We start from the raw sequence: 16,102 nt of genomic DNA on the forward strand, positions 1-16,102 counted from the left end.
GTTTACAATTTATGTGACACACTTAGCTGAATCGCCCTGTACATCTTGCGGGCACTCGGTGATCTTTAAATTGGACTGAAAATAAAATTGAAAGTCGAGGACAAATAAAAAGAACTACATGAAAACAAACCGTCACTGTTGACAATCGTGAATTGCTGACCAAGAAATAAAAATGAAAACTGCGGAATAAACAAATGAAATTCCGGACGTTCCAGGAGGAAATTTAAGTGATCGAAGAAACGAAACAGGTTCCTAAACTCTATCGATACTCGTGTCTTTCATTTACAACCGCGACTATATTTATCTACGATTGATTTTCTATTAATTTTTATAATTAACCGTTTACGCATATATTACACAACTGATTCGCTCCTTTCGGATCCTTTTAACTGTCAAATGGCGGATGTCTGACAATTAAATAGGGGACAGAACTGAATGATTTTCGATCCATAATGGACTTTACCAACCACAGAGAAAAAATCAGATTAACAAACTGCGGGTTTTATGCAATACAAAAATTCAGCTTCTGTTCCTTGCAATCAAGTTAGACAATTATTATTTTGCACACAGATCCGCTGTCTACATGTTACATTTTGATATCATAGTCTTCGTTTCTATTTTTGTTTTTTTAATAAAACAAAGAATATATTTATTTGTTACGAATGTATTTATGAATCTTTTGATTGTAGCATAAGGTCTAGTTCAAAATTGACTCAGCTCCGCCGTTGGACGATAAAACGTGAATTCTTTTTTGAATCGATATATTTACCAATAAATAATTTTCTCCACATTTTTGTATTTTGTGCATCTTCTTCGAATTCAAATATTCTTTTAATGCATACACGGACTAACACGCACGCATACACGGAATATGCACAAAAAAAGAATGCCACAAGATATACCTTGTACATATAGTCGGTCATTTTCCGAATTATTCACGCAGCATAGTAATTGATTGTGATGTAACCCGATAGGTGTAAAGGATTCCTTGTGACACGTATTTTTCTTCCAGAGAATAAGAACAGAGTGCGGATGCTTTATTTTTTACTGAGACGAAGACACAGAGATTCATTATTTTTCGCAAGACTGTAATATACAGGGTGAGTCAGAAATGATTAGCACTTAATTATTTTTGAAACCAGACGAGGTAGAAATAGACAAGAACTATCATCTTAGAAAGCTACGATCAATGTATCAATGAAACTTCATATCTGTTGTGTGTTCGACATACTACAACACTTTTCACAGTGTGTCGTTATAATGTATTGTACTACAGTTTTCTGTTTTTGTAATTTGAAAAATTACAAACTACAAAGCAACGTGAGTACTAATTTACGCAGTCAACTTTTCTATTCTACTATGCAGATAAAAACTTAAAAAATTAAAATTGTTTTCTAACGCGAGTATTTGTGTTAAAAAAAGAGAAAAACAAAAATAGGAAAGACCTCCGTGTCCATTAGAGCTATCTCTCAGAAAGACAGTACTAAGTACTTGTATTCGAAAGATCTTTCTAGATCACTGCGATTCGAGCGATCGATAAGTGGTAATTGTTTCTGATTTACCTTATCCATAGATACGATCTAATAGATTAATAGTGTATCTAAGACTCTTCCGACTATTCGTTGTACAGGGTGTAAAGAAATGTTCAGTCTTGGCTGCCGTAGGCGTACATCCTCGGATGGATAAAGATCCGCAAAAAAAAGTTGCCGCAAAATTGTCCTTGACCTTGAATTTCAAGGTCAAATCTTTTTCTTTATCCCCATGACACGCAGAATACGATACGATGAAAAACGGCCTTGGAATTCAAGGTCAGGGACAATTCTGCGACAACATTGTTTTGCGGATCTTCATCGATCCGAGGATGTAGAATACGCCTATGGCAACCCAGATCAAATGTTTGTTGGAACCCCGTGCATCCGCGGTACACTGTTTAACGTCGACGAGACTCACGGAAGCTCTATTTCACCACGATAATGAATAATCGCTCGGAGACGCAATACTACACTACCAAATAGCCAATTAGCTGACGACTTTCCGATTTTTCGAACGCTATCGCTTCGATGGGGAAAGAAAAATCAAACACAAGATTGTACAAAATCGAAAGCATTAGCAGAAAAAAAAAGAACAGAGTATAGCATTTAGTAGCGTTTTTGCGAGAGACTTCGTACAATTCTCATTCGAGTATATCGGGCGAAACGCGCAGCATTAATTATTCTAATTGTAAGAGCGAGTACGTCGAACGGAGAATGTAATTGAGACCAGAATTTCATCAGTGATATAAATGTATAGATACGAACTATTAACGTTTACTGTTAACGATTACCAACGTTGGACGACGCGGTTCTTTGAGATTCACTGATATCCGTATCATCGTGATTAGCCTGCGGTCATTTACGCGAATTCACGTTCTATGATAATCAGAATCAGATTAAAATTGATTTTGTAGAAAACAAAGGCCTTTTGCTTACGTGTCAATATCTGCTGTGAATGCATAAAAACCGCAGTCTAATTATAAATCGATTAAATATTCTTGTTTCTTTGAAAATATTGAATTGTGTTTAAATAGCCACGCAATATATGTACGTACAGGGAAGAAATATTATAAATAGTAGGTAAAGACGTCAAGGACATTTAAAGGTCATCCTTCGTTCTGTTTCTGAGGCTAATCTAAGAACAGCGTTTCCTAAGTGAGTAAGAAAATGTTTATACAAATTGTCAAATGGTGTTCAGACTATAGACGGGTTATTATTTTCCTGTTCAAATCACTTAATAAAGTAAGACAATATGAAAGGATTTACTACGTGTAGTTTAACCTTTATGAACTATTTGAATCAATCTGACAATGAGCCGAAATAACTTTTACAAATTTATAAATGAAATTTATATATATATATCTTATATTATTATACATTATACGATCCATTTACAAACAAAAACTTTTCTCATTTGACTCTATTTCGAATGCGATTTAGTTTTGAAATACACCGTCATGATTGAACTGTATAAAAATTGTAATAAACCTTATCATTATGATGAAACTAAGAATTTATGTTTGAAATCGTTCCTTTCAATCGAAACAGTTATTTGAATAGAACATCAGGGTTGAACAAATTGCAATGACCTTAAAATATCCTTGATTATTGGATTTAGAATTTTCGTGCACACTCAACTTCCTTTGAAATATAATTTTTTAAGTAACGTTCACTCGAGTTTAATGGATGTTTAACTTAAGTGCGTTTGTATGCACACATATATATTTTACGATCACAATTGCAGACACCTTAAAGTAGCGCAACAGAAAAGTGATTACAGATGATTACGTCGAAACGTGCAAAACAAATTTTACCTTGATCGGTAAATTCATCCAGCATTCCGTAAATATTTTTTCGAACATTGCGCGAAATTTTGATGCTAATGCCATTGTGATACTTGATCCGTTTCGTGAACGACTTATACACGCGGCAAGTATATCGATCTTTACACATATATATTTTTATATTAGAATCTTTGTAATCGAACTTAATTAGAATTATTTGCAATCGATTCTATATTGCAATAACACTGTACAAAGTGACCTCTGAACTTCGATTTATTTACAGGTGCTCGAACAGTGGTGTGCAAATTATTACACACGAACTGTAAAATAAACACGAAACGCAGGAACTTTTTTATGGACAATAATGTTTTATTTGAAATGTTTGCACGGTTTGCCTGTTAATTTAATGTTCAATATTGAATTCATCAGTTTCGTTTTTAGTCAACAAAAAAGATGTTTGGCAGGCTTTCGAATAAAACTTAAACAAAGTGCAACAGGACAACTGACTTGAAAACAAAGAACAAGGACATTTAGATATAGGTAATTGAATTAATTTAATTAAAAATGTTTATAATGACTAGGCAGCGGATCGTTATGCAAAATAAGGTGGAAAATAATATAACAATATTTTTCAATTCGTCTAGTGTTTTCGCTGTTTTAAATTACACCTACTCATTGTTGTCATGAATACATAAAATCCGCTATCCAATAATGACAAATACTGGAAAGATTACATACATTAAGTTTAATAATTTGCACACTCTGTAGATAAGTATGCTAATCTTAATTTATGGAAAATACTAATACGCAGATCACATTATTGCCTGATGCAAAGACACCGCAAGTATCGGTACTTGTTTGTATAAGTTTAACATGTTATAATTAGATTTTTATAGACTGCGGATCTTTGTGTATACATATAGTCGTTAGTAATAATTTCGATTAAAATATTGACTTAACGAAAAGTTACAATTACGCAACACATTCAGATAATTATTACAACTTCGAACGTCCACATTACATGTGTATGCAGTCAAATATGTGCACATTATACTTTAGAAATTTAATTTCAGGTTGAATTTTTATTTAATGATTTTAAGAGAGCGTTATATTTTTTATTAAATACATTTTACGATTAAAAACAAAAAAATAAAAAACCGTGTGTATAGTCGGTGAAGAACATTTAAGTTTACATTATGCGCGCATGCGCGTTAGATATGACTGTCCAACGTGATAGCATTGTCATTATTTAAAAGTATATGCGGCGCACATCGACGCGCATTAGTTTAATGTGATGCAAATTAATGCAACTATTTTTTCCGAAAGTCATTCCATGTTTGGTAGACAAAGCTATTTATCATCGTTATTATACATTTACGTTCTTTGTCAATGTTAGCGATGATACAATTTTCTAGGTTAATCGATTTTTTATTGTTTAATCATGCATATTCTGTGTAGAGACATACTAAGTGTACATACATACAATTCCTTTGTTGAGTGTTCAATTGTTGATATTGTACAAGTATGTGTTAATTAAAAGTTGAAATTATGGTTTTAATTTGAATTTCGCCCGTATTACAGGAGCATTAAAATTGTAATCGAAAAATTCTTAAATAAATGCAACTGTATTTACTCTGTGATACGTGTACAGCCTATACTTGTATGCATATGTTTTGTTGAAACATGTCTATATTCAAAATCTACTGTAACATTAACTGCACTTGAGTAATAAATTCGAACAATAAAAAATGAGAAGTATTTGAAGGTATAATGTGACATTTGTTTACCTTAATTTCCTTACGGTCACATCTGATATCTTTCCATAGTGCTTACTAATTTTTATGTTACTTTTCAAAATGAAAAAGTACATTAATTATTTCTTGCAGGCTATACACAGAGGTTAGAAAGAAAATTATTATTTAAAAAAGCATGAAGAATTATAATTATTGCACAAAAAATTGTATCTGAAACGTATTAGTTGATAACAAAAAAAAAAAACGTTTCTCTACTTGCATCTTTCGCTGTTCTTCAAAATATTTAAATTAAAAGCAATTCATTGTAACATGAATATATGATATTATGTCGCATAACACTAATTTATTGTTAAGCATTATTTTGAAATGACTCGGACTTTACTAACTATTCAAACCCACGAGCATAACATAGCGTCTATTATACTCACTTTATTTTCTACCGAATAAATTAGTCCTTATATTCTACTATAAAAATATTATTCGTTCTATTGAATCGATTTTTAGATATTAAAGATCAATAAATTATCAAAGGTCTTTATAACAGAATTTTACATAAAATTCATTCATTCAACATAAAAAATGTCAAAAACATCCTCGGTTTCCGAGGAGGGGAGTTCGAGTCTTAGCTTGACTTCCAAATGCATTAAAATGGAAATTTCGAAAAAGGATCAGCTAGTTGATACGTATGGGAAGGTCTACGAAGATAAGTGTCGAATTTGTTTAAAACAGGCTGTTGAAATTTGTGAACTATTTCGAAATGGAGACGCTATTCCTCGTAAACTTATGGCTGTTGCTTCCGTACAGGTTAGTTCGCCACTCTTTTTATCATAATAACAATACGAAAACAAGTTACTTTAAACTTCGATCTCTTTGTTTATACATTTTATAATGATTCTGATATTATAGATTCTATATGATTATTGAATAAGTTTCTAGGATTGATGTAAGTTGCGCTATTCACTCCAAATGACTGAAGCTATATAACAACAATGGATAGCAACTAATTTGAAATTTTGAACAGATGCAATTTAAAAACCACTGTGTTTTCGAATTAGAATTCACTGTATTCCTTCAACTGTTTTAATATGAAATAATAATTATTCTTATCATATGCTGTAAGCAAACTTCTGTTTTAAAACTTTGTACTGTTTATTGTATGTTATAAATATTAATTTATAGTAACAACCTTAAGAATTTGTATACTATTCATATTTATAAGTCCAAGTGTAATATATTAAGCTTTTTAGATAACAATTTACTCATAGTTACTATTTATATTGTCACAATATCCATCAGATATTTTTAGGTAAACATTTAATTATTTTCACTCAAGTAGTTAACTTTGATAATTGTGATAAAGTATATAATAACAAATTTCGAATTTTCAATTTTTATTATTACTATAATAAAAAGTATCTTCTTTTTTTAGGTAGAAGAAGGAGATGGTTTGCCACCAGTGATTTGTTTGCCTTGTAATCAACGTTTGGATGAATCTTATGATTTTAAGTGTCAAATACAAAGTACAGATGAGAAACTCCGTCAAATTCTGAAATTGAAAACTTCTTCCAATAACTCAGGTAGCAGTGCCAGTATAGTTACAGCAATAATCGCTGATGTGATATCTAGTGTAATATCTTCTGAAAAGGAGAATACGGAAAAGCAGGAAGAGTGTCCAACAAACTTTTGTCCTGACAACTTTGGTTTCACGAAAGACGATACTTCTTTTTGCGTGAACACAGAATTCAGTCAATTATGTGACGCAAGAGAGAAAAAAAGCACTGAAGATGTAAATGATTATAAAGTTCTTTTAGAGGATCCTTTAGAACAAAACAATTCAGTGAAACAAGAAGAATTACACTTGTTTCATGAACAAGTGGAACAAGGTAAAGATAATTTTTTTAAAGTTGATGTAAATACTGTGAAACTATCAGAAGATCAACGAACGTTGGATGAAGCACTCAAAACAGATAGTATACAAGATGATGAAGAAAAGCCTCTTATATCACGCACAACTAGAATACGATGTACGCAATGTATTAAATCCTTCCACACAAATGTGGCCTTACAGAGGCATGTCATGGTACATAACAAAAAGACTAAATTACGATATGTATGTTACATATGCGATAAACAGTATTCCACTCTTGCAAGAGTGAAGAATCATGTTGCTGTTTGTCATAAAAAGGAAGATATTGATGAAACAAGAGTTAATTGTGAACAAGAGAAGGATGAAGCAAATACACAAGACAAAAGAATTAATAATATTCAAGTAAGTGTATGAAAGTTTTATTAGATGTTACTGTAGAAATTTATACAGTACTCTCTTCCAATAGTTTGGTATACAGGGCTGTAGAGGAATATTTTTCCACGAATTGTAGTACCCCTACCAATTCCTCTTGATATGTGGAAAACAAAACAAATGGCATACAGTTGTCTCCTTAACTATTAGTTGTCTCTCCCAACAGTTCGCGAAGCTTCCTTGTGCATAAACGTGGTCGTTTGCATTAATCGTTTGATATTTGTTTGTGAATATGTATTAAAGAAAATGACGAAATCAATTTTATATTCAACATCTTATCGTATTTAAAATATGTAATTAATTAATAATTTGAATTAAATACGTATGTACCATAATAAAAGACGTGTATCATTTTTGGTATATATTGAGCGAATTATTAGGACAGTCGCTTTTGAAATACGAACGCGAACATGCTTGCTCAGTAGCGGGGGAACCGTTCGAACGCGATGAAGAAGAAGGCGCACTATTGGGCCGAGAGTATTGTATTTTATTGTTCTGTTTTATCTTTACTACATTTATTTTAATACTAACTTAGCAGTACTAATTTCTTGTATTTTAGGATAAGAGAATAAAAGTGCAAAAGAATGATGATTCCTTAAAAGAACAACGAAAGAACTTAAAATTTACTTGTAATGTGTGTTCAAAACAATTTACTTATCAAAAATCTTTTATGACTCATGTTACAAATCACGAAAAATATAAATCCGAAGAAGTAGATGAGACCGACCAGTGTTCAGAAAAGGAAAAATCAGTAGAGAACATTGAGGAAGAGGAAGATAATGAAGAGGAAGATAATGAAGAGGAAGAAGATGAAGAAGATGAGGAGGATGAAAACATTCCTGCTGAAAGTCTACAATGTACTCAGTGTGGAAAGTTATTTGCAACAAAGAGAAATCTGAAGAGGCACCTTTCTATACATAGTGGATTGACGTACACTTGTGGAACTTGTGGTAAAGGATTTTCAAGGGTGGACAACTTAAAAGATCATGAACAATCAAAACATAAGGCTGAAATATTCGATAGTTCCGATTTAGATGATAAAGATGATTCAGACAGTACAAATAAGGGAAACTGTTTAGAAGGTAGAAAGAAAGTAAGTAACTTCTTTTTAAGATATACAATTTTTATAATATATAAAGTTTAAAATAGAGAACTCTTATAATTTATATAAAAATAAATAATCTACAGAATAAAAATATTTCAGGACCGGCACAATCGACCACATAAATGTGCAATGTGTCCTAAATCTTTTGCACAGGCTCGATCTTTAACAAATCATATGGAACGTCATACGCGTGTTAAAGAAACTCAAAAAAGGTTCCTCTGTGAGGTTTGCAGCAAATGTTTCGCACAAAGTGGTTCACTCGTCGCACATATGCGTACACATACGGGGGTCAAACCGTATGTTTGTAATGAGTGCAGCAGGGCGTTCACAAAAAGCACTTACTTACAATTACATCTGCGTACCCACAGCGGAGAGAAACCTTACATTTGTCAGTATTGTAGTAGAGCCTTCGCACGTGCTAACACGTTGGCACGACACATAACAGTGCACACGGGAGAAGCAAAATATCATTGTCAAATTTGTACAAAATCATTTAGAAGACTGACTTCATTGAACGAACACACGTATACGCACACTGGTCAAAGACCTTACGCATGCAAAATTTGTACGAAGAGATATAATAATGCTGGATCACTTTATGCGCATAGAAAAAAGTGTAAGGCGCAGCAGCCAGCCAATACCGGATTTGCGGTTTCTGTGGAAAATTCTGTGCCTCAACAGGATGTAAATGTGTCACAAGTTTTGATCTACTCACAGAGAAAGCTGATGGAAGACGCTACTGTTGGACAAGTTACTCCTACTCCACAGTACATGATTGCAAATGTACACAGTCAGAAAAATTTGGGAGCGAATATTGTACAACCGTTTCCAATGGAAGATCCAAATGTCTATGCAATTAATTCGAAGCAATTTAAGAATCCCTATTACACAATCTATCCAAATATGTAAGATAATAACGTGTGCGGAAAATTGATTAAAGAATGTCTTTTTTAGAGATATTAGTCTGTTTTATACCTTACTTTTAAGGAGAGATAAAACAAATATGCAAGTGAAAGTCGAGGTAACTATTGAAATAGGTAAGTAAACAAATGAATCGCATCATTATGAATACAATATGGTTTTTTAAATTTGTGTTTGTACATATCTAATCTAATTTTCTAATTGCGCAATTACTTACTTTTAGTAATATGAAAATGTGTAACTTAATCAATGTTGAAAGCATTCATGAATTTACACCTTTACTAGATAAAAAGTAGTATACATTTTTTTTTTCGTTACATGAATTTGACTTTGAAAATAGTATCACATTTACGCATTTCAAATTGCTAGACTCACTCTTCTTTATCGGAAAAAGTTGTTGGATGATCACGAGTGTCTTTCGGTAGTTCCATTGAATTGTCATCTAAATGTTTTAAATTCGGAGAGCTCTTTGTTTCAAGTATTATCGTTTCGACAGGTAGTATATCATCAGCTGTTTCTTTTGGTTGCGTTCTCATCATTTGTTTCCAATAAATACCTTGTTTTCTGGGGGATTCCATAGATCTATGTCTTCTCATAACATGTTTTGGACTTTTAGTCTTCAACATTGATTTACCTAATGTAGATAAGTCTGTTTCTGGCAGTTGTAAATGGTGTTCAGAATGGCACTGACTTTGACTTATAGGTGGGTGGGGAATATCTTCTGTACTGACTATAGAATTGTCAAAAAATGTTAGACGGTCGTCATGTTGTTGCTCCACTTCTGGAGATTGATCCGGAGTTGCTGCTTCGAACATAGGCTGATCAAACCCTTTTGGAGTATATTCTCTCCATGGATTAGTACCGCCAGTGTATGGTGTAGGTGTATCTATGATTTGTCTTGTAGACTCTGATAAGTTGGATGTACTTGGTGATGACTGTAGAATGATTTTCGGACTTTTTACCATCGAAAAAAATGATTTTCGATTTGGATCGACTCGCAATGATGAATGTTTCGCCAATTTCGAGAATTTTTTTACAGCTTCTGATACTGCTCTTGATTGACGCTCTGTTTGGTCGATATGTGTCAACGATTCTTGAATATCGAATTGTAAAACTGTTTCAGGACAACTTTGATCAGTCCTCGTAGGTGATTCAGGGTCCAAGTTGATCTGGCTGAATCAAACGAATCTAACTTAGTGAGGCTTCATTGCACACTTTACTTCCATATCATTTCAAAGTTATTTTATTTAAACTTACCGTCTTTGGCACGTTGGACTATCATTAATGTGAGTAGCTAGACTCATATTTGACGTGTATACTGATTGTTTCAATGATTTCGTTTCTTCTTCGTCTTCTTCTAGAACATCTGGTAAAAACATTGTTTGCTTTTCTTCTGGAACTCTGTAAATATAAGTTACACATATAAAAAAATACGTGACAAATGTTTTTACGAGTTGTATAGTCTACTAAAATGTTCCTTGTAAAATGATTACAAATACTAACGTCATGTTTGCAACACTGCCACGATACGTTTTCTTTTTGTAAGCGGCCGCTGCTTCGGTATATGGTAGTGTTAGATTTTCAGCATCAAAGTAAATATCTTTGACTAACGGTGGACATCGATTCATGAGAGTATCTACTCCAAGATACGACACCTATAACAGATGCAAATACAAAATACATTAGAAAGTATGAATAATTTTAGAATGATTTAAAACAAGCGAAGAAAAACTTATTACTTTCGTGTGACGATCAATAATCCAATTCAACTCAAAGTCTTCATCATCATCTCCAAATGGATTAATTAATTGTTCAGCTACCTGAAAACAGTTCAATCTTGTAAGTGGTATGCATGTACAAATTTGTTTTCTCTGAGCATTTCTCTGAAGAAAGAGATACCTTCAATAATCCCATGAAGAAGAAGAACTGTAGAATCGTGAAAACTGGTACGTAAATGTCGATTTCTAGTTGAAATTGTTTGTCTTTACCTTCTATGTATTGCCGAGCTAACAATGCAACACCAAAGAAACTATACGTTGCCAACGTCACTACTTGTGTATAAACTAATGGAATAGATATCCAATCGTAACTCCATAGGAGTCCACATTTTGTACGAAATTCATTAAATTCCTACAATCATTCAATGCTAATTTAATAAGTTACATTGTTTATCATACAGCATCAGACAATGCTGTTTCCATGTGTTATCAAACGATGTGGTACCTCCATAATTAATTTTAATCCTTGAGCATCAGGAATTCTTCGATTCGCACGTGCTTCTTTTAGAAGATTAATGAACCACGTGCAAGGAATCCAGTAAGTATTGAACTCCAGACTTGGTACTGCAAGAAACAATTCCAATTCTAATGTTGTCATAAATCCTGCAATACACAAACTAATATTAGCGATTACACGATTGATTTTGAATCTACATGCAATGAGGATAAATTTCATACCAGTTGTATTTCGTGACTAGTTGTTAATTCAATAGTATTAGAAGATTATTAATCAACTATTTCGTCTGTTAATGAAGTTATTTCTATCGAAAAACTTAAATTCTGATTATTTTAACGTTTGCAAATTCATAGAGCATTGTATTCTATCTGTAAATTTTCCAACATATTTTTATGTATTTTTCAAAGCATATAAAACTCATAAAAAATGCTAAAAAAAGATTGAAGTATACCCAATATGCAGAGTTTCTAAAGATGTGATTATTATATATCCCAATAACTTTTTTATTGGGATTTGATGACAATGATCATCTTTATTGTTGAGATTTTTCTTATCATGGATTCCATCAATCTATCATAGGTTTTGTCACATCACTCTAATTTTCTTGAATTCAAAACAAATCTAAATGCATTGTTGCTTCAATACGTGCTATGGGTTAAAAAATTAGTATGCTCATGTTAGAAAAAAACTTGTTTTACAATATGTATGTATATATGTAAGTTTTTACTTCATTAGCTTAAAAATTTTACCGGAATCAACAACGTGTTCAAGTGTTGGAAATCGCTTTTTCACTGCGGAACTAATTGATCTTAAAACGAGTATTAAGGAAAGATTTAAATATCGCATTAGCGATCTTCGAAGCATACGAGCATACTCGTCGTTTCCCGTAACATATAACGCGATTGAATGCATCGACCTGAAAGAACACATTAGTATGAAATACATGTAAGTAATTCAACATATATTTATATTTATCATTGCAACTCACTTGTCCGGCCAAGGTATAGCCTGGTACTGTTCCCACCACCTCTGAGCAACATAAGATACATAGAACCCGAGAACGAAACTTAATGGAATTAAATTAATAAATTTGTCACAATAAATAACAATTTGCTCAAAGTCTCTGAAAGAAAATTTTATCAGTTTACTCTTTTATCTCTTGATTTGTCTGTCGACAATTGTTCAAATATACAAACCTCTTTTGTGAGGCAGTAAGTAGATGTCGATAAATGGCAGAAATTGTAGCAAAAATAAGCAGAAACAGCAGAAGTTCCCTATAGATAAGTTTATAAAGGGAACCTCTCCACATAAAAAGGAGCCTGGTGAATCCGCCCCTCGTGGAATTGGCAACTTGATATTGGTACGTCACTGTCATTCTTTCTTCATTTAGTACTTACACATTTTTTAATGAATGTTTAATCCAAAACAAAATAACTTTGTCGTAAGAATAACAATTTCCTTCTTTTCATTGTTATAATGTAAACTTTTCTCTTGGGACCCTAATAATACAGTTGAAAAATTCTTATAAAAAAGTAGTTGTGTAATTACATATATGTAATACATGCAGATGTCGTTATATAATACGATAATACCTCAAGCACAGTGAAAGCAAAATGCAATAAAATATTTTATTGAACTAATACCAACAATTTAAACAGTTCATCCAGACTGTGTTGGTCAAGAAAGAGCGCACTAGTTTGAAATCCATTGTATGCCTCTGTAAATAAATATAAGTAAACTCAATTTCTTTAACAGGTAAACATTTTGTTCAAAGTTTCGAAAATGCTAAGAAATATTGGGTTTTTGTATATAAATGAAACCTTGACATCTACCGGAGTAAAAACCAGAAAAAATAAAACGATTTCGATACCGTAAAAAAAATGTTATCGTCACGACGGTGGTTATCGTTGGGAAGTGTCGGCTTCATAGTTTTTTCGGTCTATGCACCATAAATAATGCCGAATAGTCTTGGGAGTTACGCCAAAATGCACCGGCCGTTAAATATAACTTTAGACATTGAAATAACTGCTGTCTGAGTAAACATACAATTTATTGGAAGTTTCTAACACTCAACTGAAGTGTTGTGTTATATATATATAGTTGTTAATTAACACTTTGATATCGACTATGTAAGTAAATTTAACTATGTGACCAATAAACAACTTTATAAAAAAATAATATTCCATTGAATTAATTTACGATTTACGAAAAAAAATTATTTCGTCTAGAATTATTTGTATTTGTGCAGTCTAAAAATCCTAAACAAGTATTCAAAATAACAAAAGTAACTATAAAAAAATATATACGTGCTTAGAAGATTTTATATTTTTGTATAGCGAATTTTACAAGTAGAAATATTATAGAAGTAGTAAAAACGGTATTATAGACAGTAGTAGTATTGTAGAAATATTATTAGTATATTTTGTTCACAGGAGTACCTATTCGTTTTATAAGTATTTAATTAATAAATAATTGTGACTATAAATAGCCACGAAAACGCCTGCAAACATAAACTGCAGCAAGCGTGCATGCGTTGACTGAACGTTGGCGCGAATGTTGCACAGTTACTATTTCTATAAAATTTCTAATTATATATAGAATTTCTAGGTTTCGAAAATTATATAGATGTTGTAAGAAATTTCTCGAATCGAGTCAATTTTTCAAATCTTATTATAACTTTTAATATGCCTATGCACGAAATAAGTGCATATCACTGTGTCTGCAATCGTCGCGCCTACGCTGTTAATGACACGTGCGCGAAGCGTCATCATTGTCTAACAGATTGTCTGACGGCCACGGGATGCTCCCCGAGGGAGCAGTCTAAAAATATGTGTTGGAAACAAACATGCGACATTGGCCGAGCTACGAAATACTTCCGTTCAAGTTTTAATCTAATGTTATACATAGTTTAAGTCAGCACAAACTAACTAAAAGCGGTTCGTTCTACCTTGTGACCTATTTAAACATCCGTTCAAAATAAAATCTCTATTTAATTGTATACAGTGAAATAACACTTTCAGATCTGTATCACTAGAAAACTTTAACAAGAAGAATTCTAAAGTCATTTAGTTAATATCATGAAGACTCTATAATGAATTCTAATGGTGAAATAAAAAAATAGTTCAAATTTCACGTTTGATAATTTTACTGAAGAAGAATAAAATTAAAATTATATTATTGGGACCACAGTATATATATCTACGTATTATAAATTTAGATACTGTTACAGTGATCTATAATACAATTACAATGTTCATAGTAACATACAAACACAGATTATTAATATTTTATTAAATAATATAGTGCATAAGTTTATTTGCATATTTTCGAATTGATGAAGTATACATTTACCCGTTGGTGGAATGAAATTTTATAAAATGCACTTGATACAATTGCTTGACCTAGATTAAATTGACCTACCTCAACTAATTTTAATACGTAAGTTTCGAAGTATAAAACAATGTTATTGATAGAAAATGAAAATAAAAAATTTAAACGTAGTCTTACAAAATTTTCATTAAGCTGTAGACATGTAGTATGTGTTGCATGTGGAATATCGGTGGCAGTATTTGGCAAGCATGCTCGCTAAATATTTAAAAGAGTAATATTTTATACGACTGTATTGTTTTACTTATTGTTCACGTATTCACAATTTTCAAAATGTATTGTATAACCAATTACATTAACACATGACACTCATAAACAATATTTCTCTCGACACGAGCGTAGATGTGTACCCGAAGCTTAAGAGCGACAAACTGCACCGCTAAGGCATCTGCGTCGTCATTGTGGATGCATGTTAGCAGCGAAGCTGTTCAATTTTGATTTGATGGCAGATGCCCAAATCTAAAAGAATTTGAATGTCAAGCTCGTATCGATTGAGATTCATACGTTCTACTGAAAAATATGTTCTCTTTTGTAAAATATGAAAGAAGGTCACTTAATTATTAAAAAATTTTTCATTCTCGACGATGTTCTCGTTATAAAACTATTTAAATTATGCTTTGAGCAATTTTCTTAGAATTATATTTAAAGGAAATAATTGGGTGTACATACACTTTTAAAAATAGTAATACAAAAAGTAATTACCCAGTCAGCCATTTCTGTTTTTTCTATAAAGTAATGAAAAATAGTCGCTTTTTGTGTTCTTTAAACATTTAAATGTATAATTGCATGTGCGCTCCCTCTATCGTTGTAACTGAAATGGCAGAAGGTGCAGTTACCACAGACGAGGTACAGCAGTAGACCAATCACTCAACGTATTTTTTTGACTCACGTCCGTGGGGCTCTAGAGACATCTAGAGACCACTTACCATTTTTGTGTCACATCCTACCGTATCGGTCGGAACTAATATCGTGGAACTAATATCACAGACGAGATGTAGGAATAGGCCAGTCATCTTATACTATTTCGTGTCGCACAACATGAAATACCGACATTATTTAAACATTATTTAAAGACATTATTTAAA

At 32.3% G+C, this 16,102-nt stretch overlaps 2 protein-coding genes and 1 long non-coding RNA gene across 5 annotated transcripts; 2 read left to right on the plus strand and 1 right to left on the minus strand.

Annotated features, from left to right (window-relative positions):
* Positions 1–5,649: 5,649 nt before the first annotated feature.
* On the plus strand, positions 5,650–9,429 carry LOC143361772 (uncharacterized). The gene is made up of 4 exons (XM_076801402.1): positions 5,650–5,874; positions 6,500–7,339; positions 7,929–8,462; positions 8,574–9,429. The coding sequence occupies exons 1-4, from the start codon at positions 5,650–5,652 to the stop codon at positions 9,381–9,383; spliced, it is 2,409 nt and encodes an 802-aa protein (XP_076657517.1). The 3' UTR covers positions 9,384–9,429.
* Positions 9,430–9,757: 328 nt separating this feature from the next.
* On the minus strand, positions 9,758–15,811 carry LOC143361773 (bestrophin-4). 3 transcript variants are annotated; one of them, XM_076801404.1, is made up of 11 exons: positions 15,720–15,811; positions 13,223–13,347; positions 12,827–13,129; positions 12,619–12,753; positions 12,380–12,546; positions 11,619–11,776; positions 11,295–11,525; positions 11,135–11,215; positions 10,899–11,050; positions 10,653–10,796; positions 9,758–10,568 (listed from the first exon to the last, which is right to left on the minus strand). In XM_076801404.1, the coding sequence occupies exons 3-11, from the start codon at positions 13,003–13,005 to the stop codon at positions 9,767–9,769; spliced, it is 2,049 nt and encodes a 682-aa protein (XP_076657519.1). In that variant the 5' UTR covers positions 13,006–13,129; positions 13,223–13,347; positions 15,720–15,811; the 3' UTR covers positions 9,758–9,766. The 3 variants fall into 3 exon arrangements, with proteins under 3 accessions (XP_076657519.1, XP_076657518.1, XP_076657520.1); XM_076801403.1 differs by lacking the exon at positions 15,720–15,811 and adding an exon at positions 15,138–15,535; XM_076801405.1 differs by lacking the exon at positions 15,720–15,811 and adding an exon at positions 14,578–14,596.
* Positions 10,139–10,823, plus strand: LOC143361777 (uncharacterized). Its single transcript, XR_013083520.1, has 3 exons — positions 10,139–10,275; positions 10,519–10,681; positions 10,757–10,823. It is a non-coding gene; the product is annotated as an uncharacterized LOC143361777 (long non-coding RNA).
* Positions 15,812–16,102: the final 291 nt, after the last annotated feature.

The sequence above is a fragment of the Halictus rubicundus genome, chromosome 15, assembly GCF_050948215.1.
Source record: "Halictus rubicundus isolate RS-2024b chromosome 15, iyHalRubi1_principal, whole genome shotgun sequence".
Taxonomy (NCBI): domain Eukaryota; kingdom Metazoa; phylum Arthropoda; class Insecta; order Hymenoptera; family Halictidae; genus Halictus; species Halictus rubicundus.

Bases quoted from the DNA above. Each gene is read 5' to 3' on its own strand.
- LOC143361772 (XM_076801402.1), top strand. From the start codon at position 5,650: ATGTCAAAAACATCCTCGGTTTCCGAGGAGGGGAGTTCGAGTCTTAGC. The intron at 5,875-6,499 runs GTTAGTTCGCCA...TTCTTTTTTTAG, and splicing joins TGGCTGTTGCTTCCGTACAG to GTAGAAGAAGGAGATGGTTT. The intron at 8,463-8,573 runs GTAAGTAACTTC...AAAATATTTCAG, and splicing joins GTTTAGAAGGTAGAAAGAAA to GACCGGCACAATCGACCACA.
- LOC143361773 (XM_076801404.1), bottom strand. From the start codon at position 13,005: ATGACAGTGACGTACCAATATCAAGTTGCCAATTCCACGAGGGGCGGA. The intron at 11,777-12,379 runs GTAAAATTTTTA...TGTGTATTGCAG, and splicing joins TGAACACGTTGTTGATTCCG to GATTTATGACAACATTAGAA. The intron at 11,051-11,134 runs GTAATAAGTTTT...CATCTGTTATAG, and splicing joins TTATTGATCGTCACACGAAA to GTGTCGTATCTTGGAGTAGA.